At 45.4% G+C, this 22,360-nt stretch overlaps 1 protein-coding gene across 1 annotated transcript in view; it reads left to right on the top strand.

Moving 5' to 3' along the window:
• Nucleotides 1-389: 389 nt before the first annotated feature.
• KLB (klotho beta) overlaps nucleotides 390-22,360 on the top strand; it is a 156,392-nt gene continuing 134,421 nt past the window's right edge. Inside the window, exon 1 of the mRNA XM_069202051.1 lies at nucleotides 390-2,148. Within this exon, the coding sequence (XP_069058152.1) occupies nucleotides 1,462-2,148 (687 nt within the window). The 5' untranslated portion in view covers nucleotides 390-1,461. The remainder of the gene's footprint in view (nucleotides 2,149-22,360) is intronic.

The following is a 22,360-nucleotide window of genomic DNA, read 5'->3' as shown; positions in this document are numbered from 1 at the left end:
GGGCAGAAGGGAGTACTGGTGCCACCGGAGGAGTCGGAGCCCAGCCCAGCAATGGCACCATCAGAGGAGCACTGAACACAAGGGAGGGACAGTGTGACAGCAGCAGAGCACTAGTGACAGGAACGGAGCAGCACTGGGCACAGGGATAAATAGGTAACGCCAGAGGGGCACTACTGACAGGACAGGGGCACTGGCGACAGGAGAGGCGCAGCTCCCGTCTCAGGGTTAGGGACAGTGATGGCACCTGAGGAGCAGTAGGGGGGGCGCGGTGAAACGACAGCAGCATTGGGCAAAGGTGAGAAGTGACGACACAAGAGGAGCACTGGTCAGAGGAGCACTGGGGTCAGCAGAGGGGCACCGGGGGGGGGGGGGGGCGAAGTGGCCGCCAGAGTCACTGGACAGCAGGAGCTGATGGGAAGCAGGAATCTGGGAACCGTAGAGGAGCAGTGGGCGCAGGAGAGCAGCGCTATGGACGCATGAGTGGGACTGGCAAAGGTGGATAGGTGAGAAGAGCACAGCGGGGGGTACGCGAGGAAGACTGTCATAGGACAGCACTGACCACAGGAGCACGGGCACGGGTGAAGTGTGAGGGTAAGAGGAACACTGGCCACAAGAGACGAGCACAGTGGGTGTCTGAGGAGCACTGGCACTGGAGAGAAGCACGGTGGGTGACTGAGTAGCTTTGGCGCAGGGGAGAAGCACAGATGAACATTGGCACGGGAGAGGAACAGAGCACAGAGGGTACCTGAGGAGCACTGGCCCTGGAGAAGTGGGGAGGTGAGAGGAACATTGGCACACGAGAACATCACAGTGGGTGCCTGAGGAGCACTGGCACTGGAGAGAAGCACAGTGGGTGACTGAGTAGCATTGGCACAGGAGAGGAGCGCATTGGGTGCCTGTGGAGCATTGACGCAGGAGAGAAGCACTGAGGAACATTGGCACATGAGAACATCACAGTGGGTGCCCAAGGAGCACTGGCCCTGGAGAGGAGCACTGAGGAACATTGGCACATGAGAACATCACAGTGGGTGCCTAAGGAGCACTGGCCCAGGAGAGGAGCGCAGAGGAACATTGACAGAGGAGAGGAGCGCATTGGGTGGCTGTGGAATATTGACGCAGGAGAGGAGCACTGAGGAACATTGGCATAGGAGAACAGCACAGTGGGTGCCTGAGGAGCATTAGCACCGGATAGGACCACTGAGGAACACTGGCACATTAGAACATCACAGTGGGTGCCCAAGGAGCACTGGCCCAGGAGAGGAGCACTGAGTTGCATTGACGCAGGAGAGGAGCGCTGAGGAGCACTGACGCAGGAGAGGAGCGCTGAGGAACATTGACGCAGGAGAGGAGCGCATTGGGCGCCTGTGGAACATTGGCTCAGGAAAGGTGAATAAGTGAGAGGAGCGCCGGGAACAGGACCGTTTCCCCCAGCGAGAAAAGCCTCATAAATCCGGGGGCGGCATGAAAGTCCTGCAGGTGGCTCTCTTGGTCCTACTTCTTGTGGGGGCAGCCCAGGGGTCCCCGGGGAACGGGAGCGCCGCGTGGACCCGCAGCCCACACGTGAACCAGAGCCAGCTGTTCGCGCACGGCACCTTCCCGCCAGGCTTCATGTGGGGAGCCGGCAGCGCGGCCCTGCAGGTAGAGGACGGGGCCCCCTGGCGAGGATTCTCCATCTGGGACGGGTTCGTCCAGGAGGAGAGGGCCAGCGACAGCTACCACTTGTGGCACCGGGACCTGTGGGCTCTGGAGCAGTTGGGGGTCTCCTACTACCAGTTCTCACTGGCCTGGCCACGGCTTTTCCCGAACGGCACCGCCCTCTTCTTGAACCCCTCGGGGGTGCAGTACTATAACCGGCTGATCGATTCTCTGCTGCAGAAGGGGCTGCAGCCCGTCGTCACCCTCTACCACTGGGACCTGCCCCGGATCCTGCAAGAGCGCCTCGGGGGCTGGACGTCCGAGGCGCTACCCGGGCTCTTCCAGGAGTACGCCAGCTTCTGCTTCAGAGAGTTCGGGGACCGAGTCAAGTACTGGATCACAATGCACAACCCCTACATGATAGCCTGGCACGGGTACGGCACCGGGCTCCATGCCCCAGGAGAGAAGGGCGAGCCGGGCACCATGCTCAGAGTGGCGCACAACCTCATCAAGGTAAGCAGCGGCGCGCACCCTCGTGAGAAAAATGTCATGGTACTGGCCTTCAGGTGAATGTACACTGCAGTAGTGACACACAGCACCATGGCCTGGACGGCACGACACATGACCCCCGTGCCACATCAACGCATCATCCTATGTACAGAACTCTAGCGTGGCACGCAACATCATCAGAAAAATGTCAGTGTGCGCACCTCCAGCAGGTCAATGCACCTGAAGAATGTACACTGCAGTAGTGGAAAACACACAACACCAAGTTCAGGATGGCACGACCCACACACCAAGTTCAGGATGGCACGACACACCACATGAGCGCATCGACCTATGGCACAGAACACAGCACGTCCCACACATCATCCGAATAATGTAATTGTGCCCACCTTCAGCAGATGAATGCACACTGCAGTAGTGGCACACACAGTATCAAGTCAGAATAGCACGACACAAAACCGTATTTGTATATATAACCGCGTATCATATGAGCGCGTCGCCCTGTGGCACAGAACGCATAGCATGGCAGACAGCATCACAGATGACAATGGCAGGATGCATAACATAATCTTTGGAAATAACCTTTATGCCACGTGACCACACCTTGGCACGGCACAGAACTCCATCTGGGTAAAGCACGGCTTGGCACAGAACAACATATAGGTAAATGACCACAGTCACACGCCACAATATGACGCGGCACAGATCTCCATGTAAGGAAAGCGTGGCATGGCACCTAACATATTCTATGTAAATAGCACCATGCCACACGACAACATCATGCCATGGCATAGTACTCCATAAAGATAAAGTGTGGCATGGCACATAATTTATGTAAATGGCAGCATGGCACACGACAACATCACGGCATGGCACAGAACTCCAACTAGGTAAAGCGTAACATGGCACATAGCATTGTGTATGTAAATCGCACTATGCCACACGACAACTTCACGGCATGGCACAGCACTCCAACTAGTTAAACTCTGGCATAGCAGCTAACATGATCTATGTAAATAATACCATGCCACACGACAACATCACGGCATGGCACAGACCTCCAACTAGGTAAACGAGGGCATGGCACATAGCATATTCTATGTAAATAACACCATGCCTCACGACAACATCACGGAATGGCACAGAACTCCAACTAGGTAAACGAGGGCATGGCAGCTAACATGATCCATGTAAATAGCACCATGCCACACGACAACATCATGGCACAGAATTCCATCTAAGTGAATGATGGCAGGTTGCAAAGCATCGTGGCAGAGCGCACACCATTTTAGGTAATTAATGACAAGAAACACAACATACTTTTCATAAATTACACAAGCCGCACTCCCACATCGTAGCACGACACTCAGCATCACGTAGGTGAAGCACTGCAAGACACACACCAAGTAGGTAAACACTTCTATGCCCATCGGCCACAAGATAACGTGGCACAGAACATCACCCATGTGAATATTGACCTGCCTCACTGATTGTAGTATGGCGCATAAGTCACCAACGTACATCTTCACATGGCGCACACAGCCTAAACTAGACAAACAACCCAAACTCACACGACGACATCACTGCAGGTGCAATGTTCCTTCAAGAGGAATAATGCCACATAGCAGCGCCAAGGTACCGGCATGGCACCAAGGCACATCAGGGTAAAGCATCGCATGGCACACATGGGACAACGGCGCACTTTGTACACAGAATAAAACGCACCACGTACATAAGAGCTTGGCAGGTACTCTCATCTGGTAAACAGTGGCACAACACGCGTCATGTCTAAAGGCAGGGCCCATCCTTCCTCAATGTATATATTGGCATGGCACACCTTGATGTAATGGCATTCCACGACCTTCACCTCGGTATATAAGGCATGGCACGCATGATATACGAAGCACAGTCTTCATCAACATGAAGGAATGTATGTCACACAGGATATCAAATGGCATGGCCCTCGTGATATACAATGGAATGGTAAAATCTCTATCAAGAGAAATACATGTATGGCACACTTGAAATGCATTGTTATGGCACAGCCTTCATCAGGGTATCTAAGGCTTGGCACACGTCATATGTGACTTTTATCAAGGTATATCAAGGCATGCCTTTTTACAACTGATATACAGGGCCGTGTCACGCATAGCAATGTATTGGTATGCATCATGTATAACGGCATAACACAACATTTAACAGGGTATGTAAATGTACACCACATATAACATACAATGTCTTGGCACATGGGACATAAAATGTCATGGCACTTGGATCATCAAGGCATGAAATGGCATAAGGAACGTGTAATAATCGGATGGCACATCAAGCCACATAATGGCACTCACACGTGGTATGCACTGACACGGCCCAGCCTTCATCAAGGTTAATATGCATGGCACATAAAATATAAAATGACATGGCACAACCGTCATCGATGTATGCACATCCATGGCACACATGACAAACACTGGCGTGGCACACGTGATAGAAAATGGCATGGTACATCCTTCACCAATGTATATGACACATTGTGTAAAAGACTTGACGTATGTGATATAATGTATGGCACAATCTTCGATCATGATCAGCAAAAGCATGGCCTACACGATAAATATTGACATGGTACGGGTGACGTAAATCGCATGACTCATCTTTCAGCTTCATAAACAAATTCATGGCACGCGTGATAAACAATGACGTGGCAAAGCTGGTATAATGGCGTGCCTCGCCTTCTTCAAGGTATATAAACGCATATCCCACACGATAAACAGGGACATGTCACGGGGTGTACAGCCAAGTATGTAAACGCATATCACACACGATAAACGGGGACATGTCACGGGGTGTACAGCCAAGTATGTAAACGCATATCACACAAGATAAAAGGGGACATGTCACGGGGTGCACAGCCAGGTATATAAACGCATATCCCACACGATAAACGGGGACATGTCACGAGGTGCACAGCCAGGCATATAAACGCATATCCCACACGATAACACAGGGACATGTCACGGGGTGCACAGCCAGGTATATAAACGCATATCCCACACGATAAACGGGGACATGTCACGGGGTGTACTGCCAAGTATGTAAAGGCATATCACACACGATAAACGGGGACATGTCACGGGGTGCACAGCCAGGTATATAAACGCATATCCCACACGATAAACAGGGACATGTCACGGGGTGTTCAGCCAGGTATGTAAACACATATCACACACGACAAACAGTGATGTGGCACGGCGTGTACAGCCTTCGCCACGGTATATAAACGCATATCACACACGATGACGTGACATGGCACGGGTGACATAAAGCGGCCACTAAACATTGAACGGCAGGGCTCAGTTCCACTCGCCGCTGACTCCAAGCCACGGGAGCTCTCCCAGGGCAGTGCCAAGTCCTAGCCACGGTGACTGAACAAGTGCTCTGCCCACAGGGGGCAAGGGAAGGAGCTTCCACCGTTGTTATGGTGCTCGCTGCACGGTTCCCGCGGGACAAGGGCACCGCCGGCTTAGAACAATCAAAGTCCAAATCTTGAAAGGTATGTTAATCCCACACAAATCCCGCGAACAGCAGCTGCCGGGAAGCGCATACCTCGCTCAGCTATCCCGCCCTGCACGGTTCTAGGGCTCACATGAAGTAACGGGAGAGGGTTGGGGAGATCCTGCCAGAGTCACCGCTGGCACCGAGTAGGTCTGAAAGGTGTCAGTCCTGCAACACACTGTACGGTGAAAACTCACATCTTACTCCAAACATCATAGTCTGGGGTGAATCCAACAACACAGCTGCAAATACTGTACCATTGCAGGTACTCTCATCCATGTGCACCACTCTGCACCCAGGAGACACTTCGCTGTAACCCCAAGCCAGCAAAATGGCTGAGTGAGCTGAAGGTCGACGCTGTCACAAGGCAATTTATCCTAGGTCATGAGTTCGAACCCCAGGGAGGCAGAATCAGCTTACCCCCGTGACATTAATTAGGAAGCGATAACATTTGCTGTTTACAGTGCCTAGAATGGTCAAAACTTTGGTATTTAGCACTACTTTAAAAATAAGGTGCTATTAACATGCGTTATGGAAGAGCGCCGGGGCCTAACCCTCGCACTAGTTGTGCGCAGGCTGGCCGAGGCTTCCGCTCCCTCGCCTCGCGAGACGTGGGAGCGGAAACTCCTAATTTTGTAACGTTGGGGCAACGTACGGGCAGAACCGGTCTGGGCCGCCGCAAGCCAGTGGGGGGCCCCACGGAAGGCTCGGCCTTCTTTCCTGTTGGCGCGGCTGCCCGGACCTTCTGACACCGTCTTGACCCACCCACCCTCTCCTTAGATTAGGCGGAAGAAGAGAGACTAAAGTAACCTGAAGCAACAGAGGGGACCCCAAGGGTGGGGCCCCGGGATAACAACAGAGATAGGATCCTGAAGTCCTGGGCTCAACCTGCGGATGGACACACCAGATTGGGGGTAGGGAGCCCAGATTACTGGGGTGGTCACGGGGCTCATGCCCTGGGCCGCCCCGGTACACCCCTTGGCTGATTGGTGTTTGGAGAGGGGGCGGAACCCTGATCATGGGGGCAAGGAACAGAGGAAGCAGGGGTACCGCCCCCCCTAGGGATACAGGTGACAACCAGTCCCTGTGTGGTCCAAAGGAGGTTCAGGACAGGAAGGGATCCTGTCAAAAATTGTAGGGTTACAAAAATGAAAAATATATACGTATCTGTGTAGATTTAGGATGTGCAGTGAAAACGATTAATAGACTAATTTGCATAAGATGTTTGCATGATTGTAAAGTTGATTTAATGATATTATGATCTTAAACAAAAGTATTTAAATAAATACTTCTTCCAACGAATTAATTGTCTTGTCGGTGGTGTATGACCTGTGTTGGGGAAAGGGCCTGCTGGCGCCTTCCGAGTCCTATGGAGCATGGTATCCAGGGCTCCTGTCACCATCTTGCATTTTACTCCTTGGTGTCCCATTGTTGGCACATGTTTCGCACAGTGATCTTTGAACCTGAAAGCACCCGGTGCAGGTCCTTGGCTGTACAGCACAGGGTTGGGGAGGGCCACCGACTTGAACTAATATGAGCCTCTGGTAATCACTGGGTGTGCACGACACTAAACATATAATTGCATCGAACTGCTTGGCGATGTCACCACTGGACGGGAAAAATACAATTACCTGTACCAAGATCACTTTGTATGAGGCGGATGTATGTAGGTCTATTTCCCAGGTTTCGAAATAGAAACATCACCAAAAGCACTTTGCAGCTCTTCTCACTGTTAAGTTCTCAATGACACACGCATTAGACCACAGTGACATAACCTGTCCCAAAATGGATATTCTTCAGTTCTTCTGTAACTATGTCGTAACTATTCATTTCATATCACTTACAAAATCTCCAAATATGTACGTTTCTAATGACAATTCATTATACACCCATATTATCAAAAGTACTTGCATATCAAAATATTCTTTATATTTTCTCAAAACACATCCCGCCAATACACACCTACTTACACTGATATCATTCATCCCAAACACAAATTAAAAAAAAACATGAGAACATCACAACACCCAACATTTTAAATGTATGCAATGCCGCCTGTCGGTGGAAATATTTCTTTAAAACACCTTCATTAGGTCACTCACTGATGTCTTCAAATAGGAAGAGGACTATTGCTGATTTCGAGTAGGTAGATCTGTTAATAAAATGTATCTTGTGATCCATCTGTCAAGGACAGTACCGGAACTTCAGATACTTAAATGAATCCACTTGATTCTATGACTCTCCACCATTGCTTCCTAAAGAGCTCGAGCTTGGCTTTTATTCCTTAAAGGGGTTCCAAGATGTCAATAAAAAGACAAGTCATTGGTCGTGGGCTCCGTCCACTTTATCATTTCATGAAACATGTTGGTAATGTAGTTTCACCAATTTCACCGATCTGTGTTGGGATCACTTGTAATGGTGGACTTCCGTATAAAAGTCGTGAAGTATTCCCTTTAAAACCCCTCTGTGGCTCGTGCTGTATGATATAAAGAGCGTCCCAAATCTATGGGAGTTGGGCGCCCTCGATTTAGTACCATTTTACCTCCTTGCTCTCGCCTTATTTACTCCTCCAACTTAACCATCCGTGTAGCAGGAAGCTGTGGTAGGGTGACCAGAATTTTAAAGCCAAAAATCGGGACAATTAACAAAAACTATAAGAAGAACAACAATTTTACTTCAACCGAGCGCACAGAATGACAGCGCTGGCACTAAGAACATAAATAAACTGTAATTTTTAAAGCCAGTAAAATGCCTGCTAATTAAATTGCTTTCTGATAACACTTACTTACTGTCTCTTCTTTGGAAAACCAAAAAAAAAAACACTTTTTAACGTTTTCAGGCGACCCTCTCTAAAAAACGAGACATGAGCTAAATTTCCTGAAATCTGCAGGGACAACTGGCGAAAACCGGGACTGTCCCGACAAATTCGGGACCCCTAGTCACCCTAAGCTGTGGGTCTCCCAGCGACCCCACAGGTCCTTCAGCCTTGCTGGGCCTCGTCAGCAGGTGCAGCTTGAGTTCTGTAGCACAGTCATTGGCATACCCCAAAACTCCAGAGCATCAAAAAACACACTGAAGGCGATTTACACTTAGTTGCATTTTGACCCCACTGACACATTTGTCAAAGCACTGAATACTTCTAGAGGCGGGGGTGGGGAACAGGGGTTGGTGGGGTGGTGGTTGTAACACCTGAACCGTGAGCGCTGGACTCTTGTAGGGTTCCTCTGCATTAAACGCTTGATTATTATATAGTGGTATTAAAGATATATTCCTTAGCACACAAATACCCCTGGCTGCATGTCATTTTTTATAACTTGTGGTAACTCGCATTAACACCACTTGACCAGTGCAAAAATGAAATTTTGCACCGACTTACAGGACGAAACAGCATTTGCCCTGCCCCTCTGGATAATTGATTGACACTGGCGCAGTTGACATAGTCTGGCCCCATAGGGTCCAGTTGATAAAAAAGTCATAAATATTTACCTGCAGGGATGCACCCTCCTTTATCTGCAAATGTATGATTTTTACAATTCACAACCTTTTCAAGAAGTACACCTGGAAGGCTGCCCGAGTGGCAGGTTTCACTTCCCGCTTTCTTTTTACAACTGAGAACTGGCAGCTCCACCACAGGAATTATACAGGTGCAATTACACCCTCGAAATACTCTCACTTTTGTGCATAGCACCTTTTTTTCTTCGAGAGAGAAACTCCTTTTCTTACACCCTTTCTATGTTTACAATGTTTCCCTTCCATTCCCACCATGGAACGGGATCCTCTCCTGGTGGTGGAAACGGGCTGTAATCTAGGGCTGCGCGGTCTAGGGGCAGTTTTTCTATATATTTATACTTGATATCCGGTTTTGTATGGGAGAAAGAATGTTTTTAAAAATACATAGGGCCTCTTTTAGGAGGCCGCAGAGCAGCAAGTGGCAGGCTCGTAAATCAGGGAATGCATCAGATTCCTTCGGGTTCCTTGGGTGCATGGGAACACCCACAGCATCACCCATGGAACGCCCCTTTCATGCAGTGTTATACGTGGAAGCGTTCCGTATTTGCAAGGCCATGAACTCAAGGCGACTCTTCCTGACCTTGTAAATGCAGACTGGCACACTGAAAAAATGAGGTACCAGTGGCGTAGTGTGCCGCTAGGGCCTCGAAAATGAGGCCCAAATTATTTTTACTCTGAGAGTGCCATCCGAGTGAATTATCTCTGTGCACTGGTGCAGGTGTCACTTCTTACTATGTTAATGCTGTTACTCATCTTATTAAACTCTGTGCTCTGCACCCCAGCATAACACAAAGCACTGGTACAGGTGCAGACTTGGACAGTGAAAGATGGATCAGCTGCTTCAAGCTTGTGGTCCGTCTGTCTCTAAAAGGGAATCAGCCTGACTTTGAAGAGGGGGCCATGACCCCCCGGGTGGGAAGTGTTCATCAACTACAGATAAATGCCCTGTGATGCTTCACCCGCCCACGGGGAGTACCTAGGCGCTCTGCGGACTCCCTTGCTCCCTCTCAACAGTTGCTGTGGAGGGGCATAGCACCCACTCAGTGCCAGTACCTCCGTGGCACACTTTAATGCCAGCTTGTGCATCCCCGGGGCACTCGTGTAACCGGGCACCTGGTGTTCAAAGCAGCCACATTCAAGGGTAAATATATCTCTGCAGAAGGTGCACTATCCCATCAAGCTACCAAGCTGGATACTATAGAGGCCGGGCACTTGATACCAGCAGCCAATCAGCTGCGTCTTTTGTGTGTGACCCCTGGCTGTAAATATGTGGAAGGTATTAATGACTCTCCGGAAGAGCATTTTCTCTATTAAAAGAGACGTTAAAGGAAATTATTTTCATTTTAGATACTTGTTTCCACGACACAGCACCGTAAACTGTAAACTTCGTACTTGTATAGCACACTACTCACCCGTTAGGGTCTCAAGGCGCTGTACGCATACCGCTGTGGAACCCCTCCTGGCTTTTCGCTGTGAGGTGCCCACTCCTGGGCAATGTCCAAGGTGAAGCCAGGCATCCCAGCGCTGTTGGGGCCGTTGTGGAGATTAAGCAAGCTATTGCCCAGAGTTACAGAGTGGGACCCATGAATTAGATTAGGCACCGATGCGAGAATTATCAGGTCTGAGGAAATTAAGCCCAAGACCCGCCGAGGCGGGAATTGAACCCTGATCCCGGGCCAGATTTCTACATCAGGGTCTGCCGCTCTAACCATTGAGCCACACTTCTCCACTAGCAAGCACCTGATGTTCCCACTGTGTCACTCACGTCAATATTTATTCATGAACGAATTATCTGATAATGAACTGGTACTCAGAGGTAGGGTTTTAGCTCACCATTTATCAGCGCTGTTAATTTCCATCTCATGGCTGTGCTGCTCCACTCATCACTGTACATGTGCCTCTCCCCCACCACCCCTTGTGGGCCCGCCCTGCTTCTCTTCCGAAACCCTCCTGATGCTTGACCATAAACCCTCCAGTGCTTTATCGGTAGGTTGGCGCTGTATAAGTCACACCAATGTATGTACATGCATTGAATGAATGCAGGCTGCTGCTGCGCTGTGATTTACTGGAAACTGATTATGTATGCCTGTCGGCCCCTTTCAAGCAACTCTCTTCGGGGGCGATGTATAAAAGCACTCAAAAGAGTACGTAAAATAGTGCTTCTGAGGTACTCTTTTACCTACTCATACATGTCTTTTTAAGTAGCCACCACGACATCTAAAATGGCGAAAAAATGGGAATATGCATATAAAACTGGTACAAAGTAAAAGTGTCTTCGCACTTTTACTAAATAGTTGGACCTTTTGGGGCCTATTCACAAAGGCATTCCAGAGTAACTAAAAGAGTACCCCTGTAGCAAAAGTTCCCCCACTGACAAGAGCTCTTGTGATTTGGCCCCTCAATGTTTTTTGCTCAAGCCTTGCAGCTCTGCACCTACATGTTCAAAGGGCAGATGTATATACACTGCCGGGGCTGCTAATTTGCACCAATGGTTCAATTTACTCTCATATTAAATGGTGTGTGGGGGTGGGTTAGAAGACGTAAGGGTGGCTGTTTAGCACAATTTCAATTTCCTACTGCTGCCTACATTTCTATTTTACAGCAGCAAAAAATATCCGATTTTATCTACAAAAGCAAAATACTATTCAAACTTTTATTCTACAACCACAAAACATCACCGACCCCATAAATACACGCAATGGCAAAGCCAATAGGTTTGGTCTTGGCAAGATGACGTTATGGTTATTTTTTAAATTGCAATGCAAGAATGCACCACAAAATTAAAGAGAAAAAAACATACCTCCGCTTAAACATGGCAGCCATATGCCTCCCAACAAAATAAAAAAAAAGAACTATCTTGTTTTAATAGGAAGGTTCGAGTGCCTCCAGCAGGTAGGCATACTTAGAACAGGCATAGAAAACCTTTATAGTTCTAAAGCACATCACAGAAAATGATGATTCTTATTTTTACAAAGAAACACTACTATCGGCTTTGAGATATTGCAAACTGAAGACATAGTTTAAAGAAAGAAATAAAAAAGGACACAGGATGGTAAGAATTAACACATTAGCAAGGCAAAAAATACCGACTCACCTGACCCATCAGTGAAGCGCTCTTCTTTTTAGTCCAACAAAATGGCATCATTCAAGAAAGCCAGTGGCTAAAATGAGGAGACTCACTACCCCCACGCTGGGTGATGTGGTGGCCATAAAAATATGTGAATTACAGTTGACCAGACCTAGTGATAGAACTGAAAGCCCCTCTGTGTATTTATATGTGCATGTTTTTTATTAATTCATTGTATTTGATTCTTGGTGCTGGCTAGACAGCTATTGCTGTCCTTGGGGTTAAAATGGGCCTACTTATCCACCTATACATGACTGGATATTCTCTTAAATAGTGCCAATGTATAAATGAACAGTACACAGCAGGTTATGGATTCCAAGCCTGATTTACCTTTCCGGAGTTTGTCCTTGAGCTTCTGTATGTAAGTCTATCTGCCTGTTCCCACCACCCTACTATGAACTCCTACTCTATAGCGGTAATGTGAACAGGAATGAAGGGATGGGGTGGGTGGGTGAAATGGAAGGAGATTGCTTCAGGAATAATGGCACATCTCTCTAAATTCTGTCATTGTGGTCTGTTAACAGGGTGACCAGACGTCCTGGATTAACCTCAGAGGGTCCTGTTTTTCAGAGGACTGTCCCGGTGTCCCTACGCTTTCCATAATTTTAAATACATGTCCAGGTTTTTGGGACAAAGGTCAAGTTATCATGCAAAGAAGAATTTAGAGGCATAGTTTTATTAAATAATGTATCTGTTTCCAGAAGCGGCTCGCGGGTTGTGAAAGGGGCGGGGCAGTGCACAGGCGAGGAATGGGGGGGTAATAAACTTTAAAATAAATGAAATTAAAAAAAACCCACCACTTACCTTTTGCCCTGCGGCCAATCCTGATGCTGCTCAAAGCAGCGTCAGGATTGACTGGGAGCGCCCAGCCAGGGCACTCCCAGGCAGACTGGGACCCTGTGCAAGCTCTCTGCAGCCCGGCAACTGTTTCAGGCAGGGCAGGTTGACGTCGGCTGCATGGATGCTGCAGCAGAAGAGCAGATGGGCGACAAAGGGCAGAGGAGGGCTGGGGCTTAGGGTAGAGAATATAAATCTCTCTCTCTCCTATATATATAAGATATAAGGTTTTTGTCCTACTTTTATGTCTGACCTGCCTGGTTTTTGCTTCTTAAAATCTGGTCACCCTATCTGTTTATTACCTGAAACTTTAGCTTTGATCTTGTAATACCCTATGAGTGAAGAGGTGTCAGAAAACACAAGCCCAACAGTTCTAACCTGAAGTTTCTTAGAATATCCATCCATCTATCTGTCCGTCCCTCCGTCCATTCATCTTCTCCTTCCCTCACTTCTATTCTCCTGCCCATGAACCCTATTCCAGCCACTTGCCACCACTCCTGTCAGCTTTGCAAAGATGCTCACGTCCACCAGACAATCTGGTGACTTAGGGCCTGATTTAGATTTTGGCAGAGGGGTTACTCTGTCACAAACTTGGCGGATATCCCGTCCGCCATATTACAAGTTCCATAGGCTATAATGAGATTGTAACACAGCGGACAGAATATACCTCACGTAACCCCCTCCGCCAAACTCTAAATCAGGCCATCAGTTTGGAGACCACAAATTTCTCGGCATTCGCCACGCAAGTTCCAAAGGAGTGACAGATAACCTAAATTAACTACAGCTAAGCCCTAAAGTCAGCAGCCATGGTCCCCACCAGCACTAGCCACCAAACCATGTGGAAAGTGGCCTGCCTTTGGGCGCTGCAAGGCCATGTCATTGGCAGAATGCACATTACACACATGCTCATAATATAACAATGTATGAGGGAGTTCAGAAGTTTTATGAATGGGAACATCAGCAGTGGTCTCGACAATTGTGTCCAAACTGGATAAGAAGTACTTTTTTCTCAGCTTTATTCTAGACTAAAAACTTTGTGAGGTCGAAACATTTTAGGTAAGGTTTTGAGCAAATAGATTAGCAGAGGAGTTGTTAAGTTACAGGCTACGTCTCTACAAACAAACTATTCTGCACATCTGCAAGAACATTGATAAGTCAGCGAGTTCCGTGCTAACTTTCAGGGACTTACAAAACGGGAGAGCTCTGTACACCATTGGTAAAGGGAACATGGCGGGAATCAGATGGAGCCGATATGTTATGTACCTCAGGACGGCTGAGGCTGGTAAGGAAGCACTGTCCTGAACATGGGACTACCGGGTGTCTCTTTGTTTATGGAGAGAGCTGGTATGTGACGAGAATTGCCAGGGAAACCCAGATAGAACTGGCGCCTTCCGGTTACTATGGGGGTTATTCTAACTTTGGAGGAGGTGTTAATCCGTCCCAAAAGTGACGGAAAAGTGACGGATTTACCACCAGCTGTATTACGAGTCCATTATATCCTATGGAACTCGTAATACGGCTGGTGGTATATCCGTCACTTTACCGTCACTTTTGGGACGGATTAACACTCCTCCAAAGTTAGAATAACCCCCTATGTTCGTGGCTAACAATGGAACACAGTTAGCAGTCTTTGCTGTATTGCAAACGGAGCACTGGTGTTTTAGTCTTCATCAACGCATATATAACTGGGCCACGTCAAAGTAAAGATGACACACGTCATGCTTTTATTCATTTCCATTTGTTTAAAATAATTATTGTATTTTATTATTGGAATTATGATATTATTATTATTGACATTATTTTGTTACCGTTTACTTACAATTATTTATTTAAGTATTTTACTGCACATTCTAATCTAGATGGTACAACCATGGAGTGAGCTATGCAAATCTGTAAAAAGAATTTAATCTTCAAGTCGTTTTTTTTTAATTCAGAAGCGGTGTGTAACATAATATGCATACCCAATGACAAAACATGCTGATAGACAGAAATAACAATATTAACAGTATTAAAGTGAGGACGTGCCTAATCAGATAATCATCTGGATGGAGCATAGACAGGCATCTGCAATGACAGAAACGATCCATGTCCAATGCCAAGGACACTGTTACTTTGGTACATCTGATAACAGCATGATGCAAAAGGGCAAAGATGCCCAAGTACAATGCATGGAAACATGGAAGTTCTTTGTATTGATCGGGAGATAGCAGTCTTAAAGTGACTGAGTGCATGGTGCAAAGCTTTGTCTACCTAAGGAAAGAGTGCAAAAATACATGATAAGCGCCTGACCTCCAACAGCCTACATGGCAATCTTAAAGTGATGAAGTGCATCAAAGTCTATGGGCCTGATTACAACTTTGGCGGAGGGGGGTTAATCCATCCCAAATGTGACGGATATCCCACCCACCGTATTACGAGTTCCATAGGATATAATGGACTCGTAATACGACGGGCGGTATATCCGTCACAATTGGGACGGATTAACCCCCTCTGCCAAAGTTGTAATCAGGCCCTATATGCGATAACAAAAAATGCAATAGCAGAGTGGCGTGAATATTGAAAACACCATTTAAGCCCTACAGGAAGCTTAATCATCACCATGTTATAACAGCAATGCACGTATTAAAGCGACTGAAGTGTCAAAGAGAGTATCATTAGCAGCATAAGTGCAAAACATAAAAAGTCTCTGCATTTCATCGGAAGATAGCAGTCTTAAAGTGACTGAGTGCATCGTGCAAAGCTTTGTCCAGCTAAGGAAAGTGTGCAAAAACACATGACAAACAGCTGACCAGCAACCTAGCTGACAATCTTAAAGTGAGGAAGTGCATCGCGAAAAACGATGGCCCTCATTACAACCCTGGCGGTCAGTGGAGAAGTGGCGGTAATACCGCAAACAGGCTGGCGGTAAAAAAAATGAAATTACAAGCATGCCAAACTGCCACTTCTCCACTCCAATGGCCAGGGTGGTAACGACCACTGGGCTGGAGACATCGGTCTCCAGCCCGGCCGCCGTCACTACACCGCCGGCGGTATCATGACCCTGTTGTCGGCGGTGTTCTGATGATGTGGCGGTGGAGCAGCCTCCACTTCACTGCCGACCGCCAGTATGGCTGCTGGCGGCCCTCCATCCGGAAAAGGGCGGAGGGCTACCAGTAGTCATAATACACTCTGCGGAAAACCGCCTGTACTGGCACTGAAAAAAGACCTCCGAGGTCCAAATGAAGCCCTATATCCTGTAGCTTAATGACCATTGAATTGTGGCAACAATACAGACTAAGGGGACCAAAGAGTCCAGGGAAGTATAATTCGTACCAAAATATATATGAACAATTTGGAGAATAACAAAACTGCAAAAGAGCAAGATGTATGAAAATATCTCGAAGTCTTACAAAGTGACTCGTTATTGTCTTGTGAAAGGTGATCTAAGAGGAGGAGAGTCTGTTACTTTCCAGTGAGGTGTCCTTAGGTTTAAGAGTTGGGGCACTCATGCATACAACAGAGTCTGTTGAATATACAGTAATCATGCATTGTAGGCACTGTCCGCCAGGTATTGTATAAATCTGATCCATGTGATATCGGGGGTGGTAGGAAATGTAAAAACGCAACAAGGACTTCCATGCTTCAGAAAATTCAGACAACAAGGACTTTCATGTCATAGAAAGATCCACTATAAAGGACCTCCACGTCATAGGAAGGTTCACACAACAAGGACTTCCATGCTATAGAAAGATCCACTATAAAGGACCTCCATGTCATAGGAAAGTTCACACAACAAGGACTTCCATGCTATAGAAAGATCCATTATAAAGGACCTCCATGTCATATGAAGGTTCACACAACAAAGACTTCCATTCTATAGAAAGATCCACTATAAAGGACCTCCATGTCATAGGAAGGTTCACACAGCAAGGACTTCCGTGTCCAAGGAAGTCACAGAGCAAGGACTTCTATGACATAGAAAGATTTACTAACAAGGACTTCCATGCCATAGGAAGATTCACTAACAAGGACTTCCATGTCATAGGAAGTCACACAGCAAGGACTTTTATGACATAGGAAGATTCACTAACAAGGACTTCCATGCCATAGGAAGATTCACTAACATGGACTTGCGTGTCATAGGAACTCACACAGCAAGGACTTTTTATGACATAGGAAGTTTCGAAAGGCTTGTGTGGAAACCATCTTTAAATTCTGATTTTATTCCCAGCTGTCACTGGGGCATGGGAGTGAAGCATAGTAAACATCAAAAGAATGAACCTTATGGTGAAAAACCAAGAACAAAGTACTCTCCTCTTCACTAGTAGGTACACCTTTCAGTTCGAAAACTCGTGCACTTTTCTGATTGCAAAAATAGTTCATGACTTCATGAGTACCCCCTGCTCTGCGCTACAGGCCAGCAAGCAGACAGTTTGCCAAGGAAAAATAAACTATCTTCTGGTAGGCTGGTGAGCAGGGTACCATTGGTAAAAAGACTGATAGATTTTACTTGATGGTTTACAGTTGTTTGTAATGATAAAGATGGTTTTGTGATGATTCAATGTGGATTTATCTGTGGGTCCATACATGCTATTTGTTGCAACTTAATTCCTCATTAAATATGACTAGTAGTCATCAAAGTTCAAAGGGGGACTCATGCATTTCGAGAGGCTAGCTTTTCTTCAAGAGGCTAGGTTTGCAAGAAGTTCAAAATTGTCATCAGCTCATTTCAAAGATAGGTTCGGCATGTACCTTCATAATATATATCTTCATGGCACGTACAGGTGGAGTTAAACAGTAAATCTATACTTACCTTTACAATATTCTGGATGTTGTTTGTCGTTACCTTTGCCACAATGTTTTGGCAGGTGGATATTGTTGTCCTCAATATTCTGGCATACAACCGAAGCAAAGAGAGTAGAAGTGGTTTCACACTGGAGGCTTCCTCAGTTCGTTATCTGTGTTTCTGTGTCACGTCCTTCCCCGTGGTAGCTCGATCCTGTGTTTGATACAGAACAATGATCTTGAACTTCTGCATAAATTCCATTAAATCTACATCAATGCTTTTTTAAATAAGACCTGCCAGATTCCATAATTCGGGAAATGTGGAATGCTGGTGCAGTGCTGATCCTTTAAGTATATGGTATTCTTTGGTCTGCTGTCTTTTCCTGTGCAGTTCATTATTACAGAGGTATTTCTCATTTGAAGATGCGATCTGGGTTCCTTCCTGATCTATTTGTTTGATCAATTTCATTCAATTATATAATTTAAATATTTTTTTCAACCAGCACCTCTTCTTCAAAATTTGTAAGAAAACTTAATCTTGTAGTTCACGATTCTGGCCTTTTGCAGTGATTTTCAGGAATAGCTCATAATAGAGACTAGCTTAGCGGAGAATTACTCGCTACACATGGACTAATAACGATAGCCATTGACACCATTTGTTTATTGCCACTAAAGCCATTGGGAGATAAATTATTGGGCAAAAAGATAAAGTTTGAGTTAGAGGTCCGGGGTTGTCACTAGTGTAGTAGTTAGAGTTAGGATTAGGGTTTTGTAATGCATAGGATTACATCAACAGATTTGAGACAAGGTTTAGGGCAAAGTTGTGCATTGGAGAAATGGGGAACGTAAAGGTATGGTTATAGTTAATGAATAGGAACAGGGATACGAAAAGATTAATAACGGATCTAGTATGGAAAGGTACAAGGGTAAGTTTTATGGAACGTGATAAGTACTGGTTTAGTTTAAGAGGGTTCAGGGTAAGATTTGGTTAGGGAAAGGGTTGGCAATGGTTAAGGTGGGACAATTGAAGAAAAACCAAACGTTGTGGAACATATCACTGTAGGTTATTTGTGTACCATGTCATTACGCTTAGCATAAAACATCATTGTGATGGGTTTGAGATTAAGAATTCTCTGTTATGCTATTTGTTTATGACACAAATCTGTCTGTCGGTTTGTTTACTAGGCATTCAGTTATTTATACAATTACACACAAAATTTGAGAACACTTATTAGGACCGTACCAAAACAAAATAAACAAAGGAAAAAGAAGTTGGTGATATATTGACAACAAAGTGCCCAAAAATATAGAAAGTGAAAAGTGTGTAAGTAGGAGATTTAAAACTGTGATGATGACGTTCGTCCATCGTTGTCGTTGAAGACCTCGACATCTCATTGATTGGTTGGCCAGGTCTGTGCGTCCACAGATGACTGAGTAGTCAAATGTGGGCGTGGTACTTCCTGTCACACTTTGGGCAGACATGCACTGACTTCATCAGTGATACGTAGGTAGCTCTGGACTTGCGTAGCTCACACTTTCTTGGAGCCTCGCCTTGGAGGTTTTGCAACCTTTGTGAGAATTATGAAGAGACACTAAACAGATGAGAGCCTCTCCACTGCAGCTTTTACTTCCCAAGGTGGTCGAAGGGTGCACTGGCCAGCGATGCAAAGATTCGTGACACTTCTGTCACCCAGTGAAGTCTGAAGAGCAGTCATTGGCTGGTGCTCCACGTTGTAACCGCATGCTCACCTTAAATAAGAGAGATAAAAGTTTTAGAAGTGGTCAAACCCTCCACCACCTTGTGCAGTAGAACATTTATACTTTGGGTATTTCTGTCCATGGTAAAGACGTCTTTCCAGTCTTTTATTCTCTCAACCCTTTTCTTTATTATTACATACTAACCCGAAGGACAGAGAGCACCCAGTGCTGCTGGTGTAGAGCATTTAAAAAAGAAGAGATGGGAACAGAAAGAACGACAACACAGTTAGAGGATGGTTGTCTTGCATTCGTTGATCTTTTCTGAGTTAGAAGTCAGGTTAGAGCAGTAAGCTTCTGCTGGTCTGTTTTGTTTGTGTTCATGCTCAGTCCTTCAAGCGTTGATCCTTGGCAGCAAGTTTTGCAATTCAAATTTTGTGCATTGACTTTAAAAAGTCACAACGTACACCTATGATCTAATTTTTCTAACAATCACTAGTTGCCAGGTTTATCATAGGTAACTGCGCAGGCCACTTACAACCTCATTAGACTGTACACAAATGCTCAGAAGATAACGAAAATAAGAGGATTTGTTTTCCCATTTTCCCTTGACCTCAATGATGGTGTATCTGAATGTGGAACATGGGGAAAAATGCGAAAGATGTATGTGGAATTTATAGTAAAATGGAGGACTCCCTCCCAGAACACCGCAGCTAAATGGCACTCTACAGCTATACTACTTAAATGTCTCCTATGGTAAAGTTAAGCGTTTAGAAATTGAATACCAATGTGCCATCTGCACATTCACCACAGTTTGCAAAATGTGAAGCATGTTGCAAAGATGCCTATTTGCCCTCTCTGAAAGCCATCAAATGGGGTGAAAAATGTAAAATATCACTGGGTGATCTACATTGTGTGCTTTACATCAGTGAGACTACTGAGATCATCTTTTAAACTGTCATAAAGAAGGCTGGACACCTTACAGCAGACTAGAGCTCCTAAACACACTAGAGCATGCTCACTTCCTGCCTCTTGACCCCCTTCCTCCACTCTACACGCTTAGCAGCATGCCAACAGCAGTGATTATCATACATTGCAACATAGGTTTTGGCCATTGAAACTAATTTGCCAGCAACAGAAAGCATGCCTATTTCATAATATCAAGTAAACATATTGGGGCCTATTAGCAAACAGCATTTTGTAGTACGTGAGTTAGTTCTACAGTAATGTTACTCACATACTTCAAAATGCTAGTCACTAACCTGCGTGGGTAGTCCTCTGCCTTGGTCACATCTATCTTTTCTCACAGAGATCTCGACTACATTGCAGAGATTTCCACACATGTAGGTCTACATTTTTCTAATAAATATGGTAGGGACAGGGAAGAGTGGCTTGGCGGTAGGGATTTAGGGAGAGTTCTAGGGAGGGACATGTAAATACAAACATCCATCCACATACGGTAAGCCCATTGCTGTTCACAAACTACACTTCTATCATTACTGCAGCCAAAGAGATCCCAAAACAACAATAAATGTACCCCAGACCAACCTGGAAGTAAGTTCAGCATTAAGTATGGCCAATCACAGTTACTGCAACACACTCCCATAGAAAACAATGGAACCAGAGAATAAAACTAACATCCCATAGGAGCTAAAGTTAAAAAAATAAAATAATTGTGACTTTTAAAATAAATTTATATAAGTTGATAATTATTGTATTATTCTGAAATGTAATAAAATGTATTGTAATATTGATATTACATTTCACTTTTGGTTAAAACACTACAAATAATATAAATTAATTCTGTACATAACTTTTAATACATTTCAACACATATTATATAAGTCTAAAAAATAACTGTAGGTGGGAATTTCTTTAAAATTATTCTTTAAGAAATACTATTTAAAAATTAAATCAATATATGCTAATTCATTATTTAATATGCATTAAAGTTAATGTGCTGTGACTTTATTTTATTAGTTCTAGGTTTAACCTAAACATTTACATTTATTTGCGTTAATATTTTATTAAAATACTTTACATTATGCATATTTTACCACAGGGAGATCTCTGTCACAGTTTCAGCCTTCTCCACCTATGTGTATAAAGATACTCATTGTACTTTTGCACTCATAAATCTTCGTATAGAAGGATACACTAGGGAGTGGATATATTTAAGTCTGCACCTAGGAGTAACTTTACACTCATAAGTGGTGAATAGCATAAAAGGGTAAAGTTCCTAGGTACAGTAGTTTACACATGATTAGTTTTTTTTTTTTTTTACTAGGCCCCAATAATTGTATAAGTGGTTAATACAAGGAAAAAATATAGAACTGATCCTGGGGTCTAAATGAGGTTGTTGTTGTTATGCCAACCCGGATCACATGTTGCCCCATTGAATATTCTGATATCTGCAAGGTTGGTATTAAAACAAGCACTTCTGAGCAGCTGTGTTTGATGTCACCAGATGCAAAGTACCAGATTTCTTCAAGAAACTTTAAATAAAGCCCACTTTCCTAAAGAGAGGGGTGACAGAGGCAGGTTCGTTGTGAGCACTACCCTCCAAAGCCCACCTTCTGGCAGCACTAAGTGTGTATTGGATATCCAGATGTTCGGAGTGGCTGAACGAGCAGAAGGGTGTGGGAAGGATACTGCAGGGAGGGAGATCTGGAACAAGACATGGAACAATGGTAAATTTTGAAACTGGACACATTTCACCTTTCAGTTAGC

Source organism: Pleurodeles waltl, chromosome 1_2 (genome assembly GCF_031143425.1).
Source record: "Pleurodeles waltl isolate 20211129_DDA chromosome 1_2, aPleWal1.hap1.20221129, whole genome shotgun sequence".
NCBI lineage: Eukaryota > Metazoa > Chordata > Amphibia > Caudata > Salamandridae > Pleurodeles > Pleurodeles waltl.
Note: the sequence above shows the minus strand (reverse complement) of the source record. Positions and strands in the feature narration are given on the sequence as shown.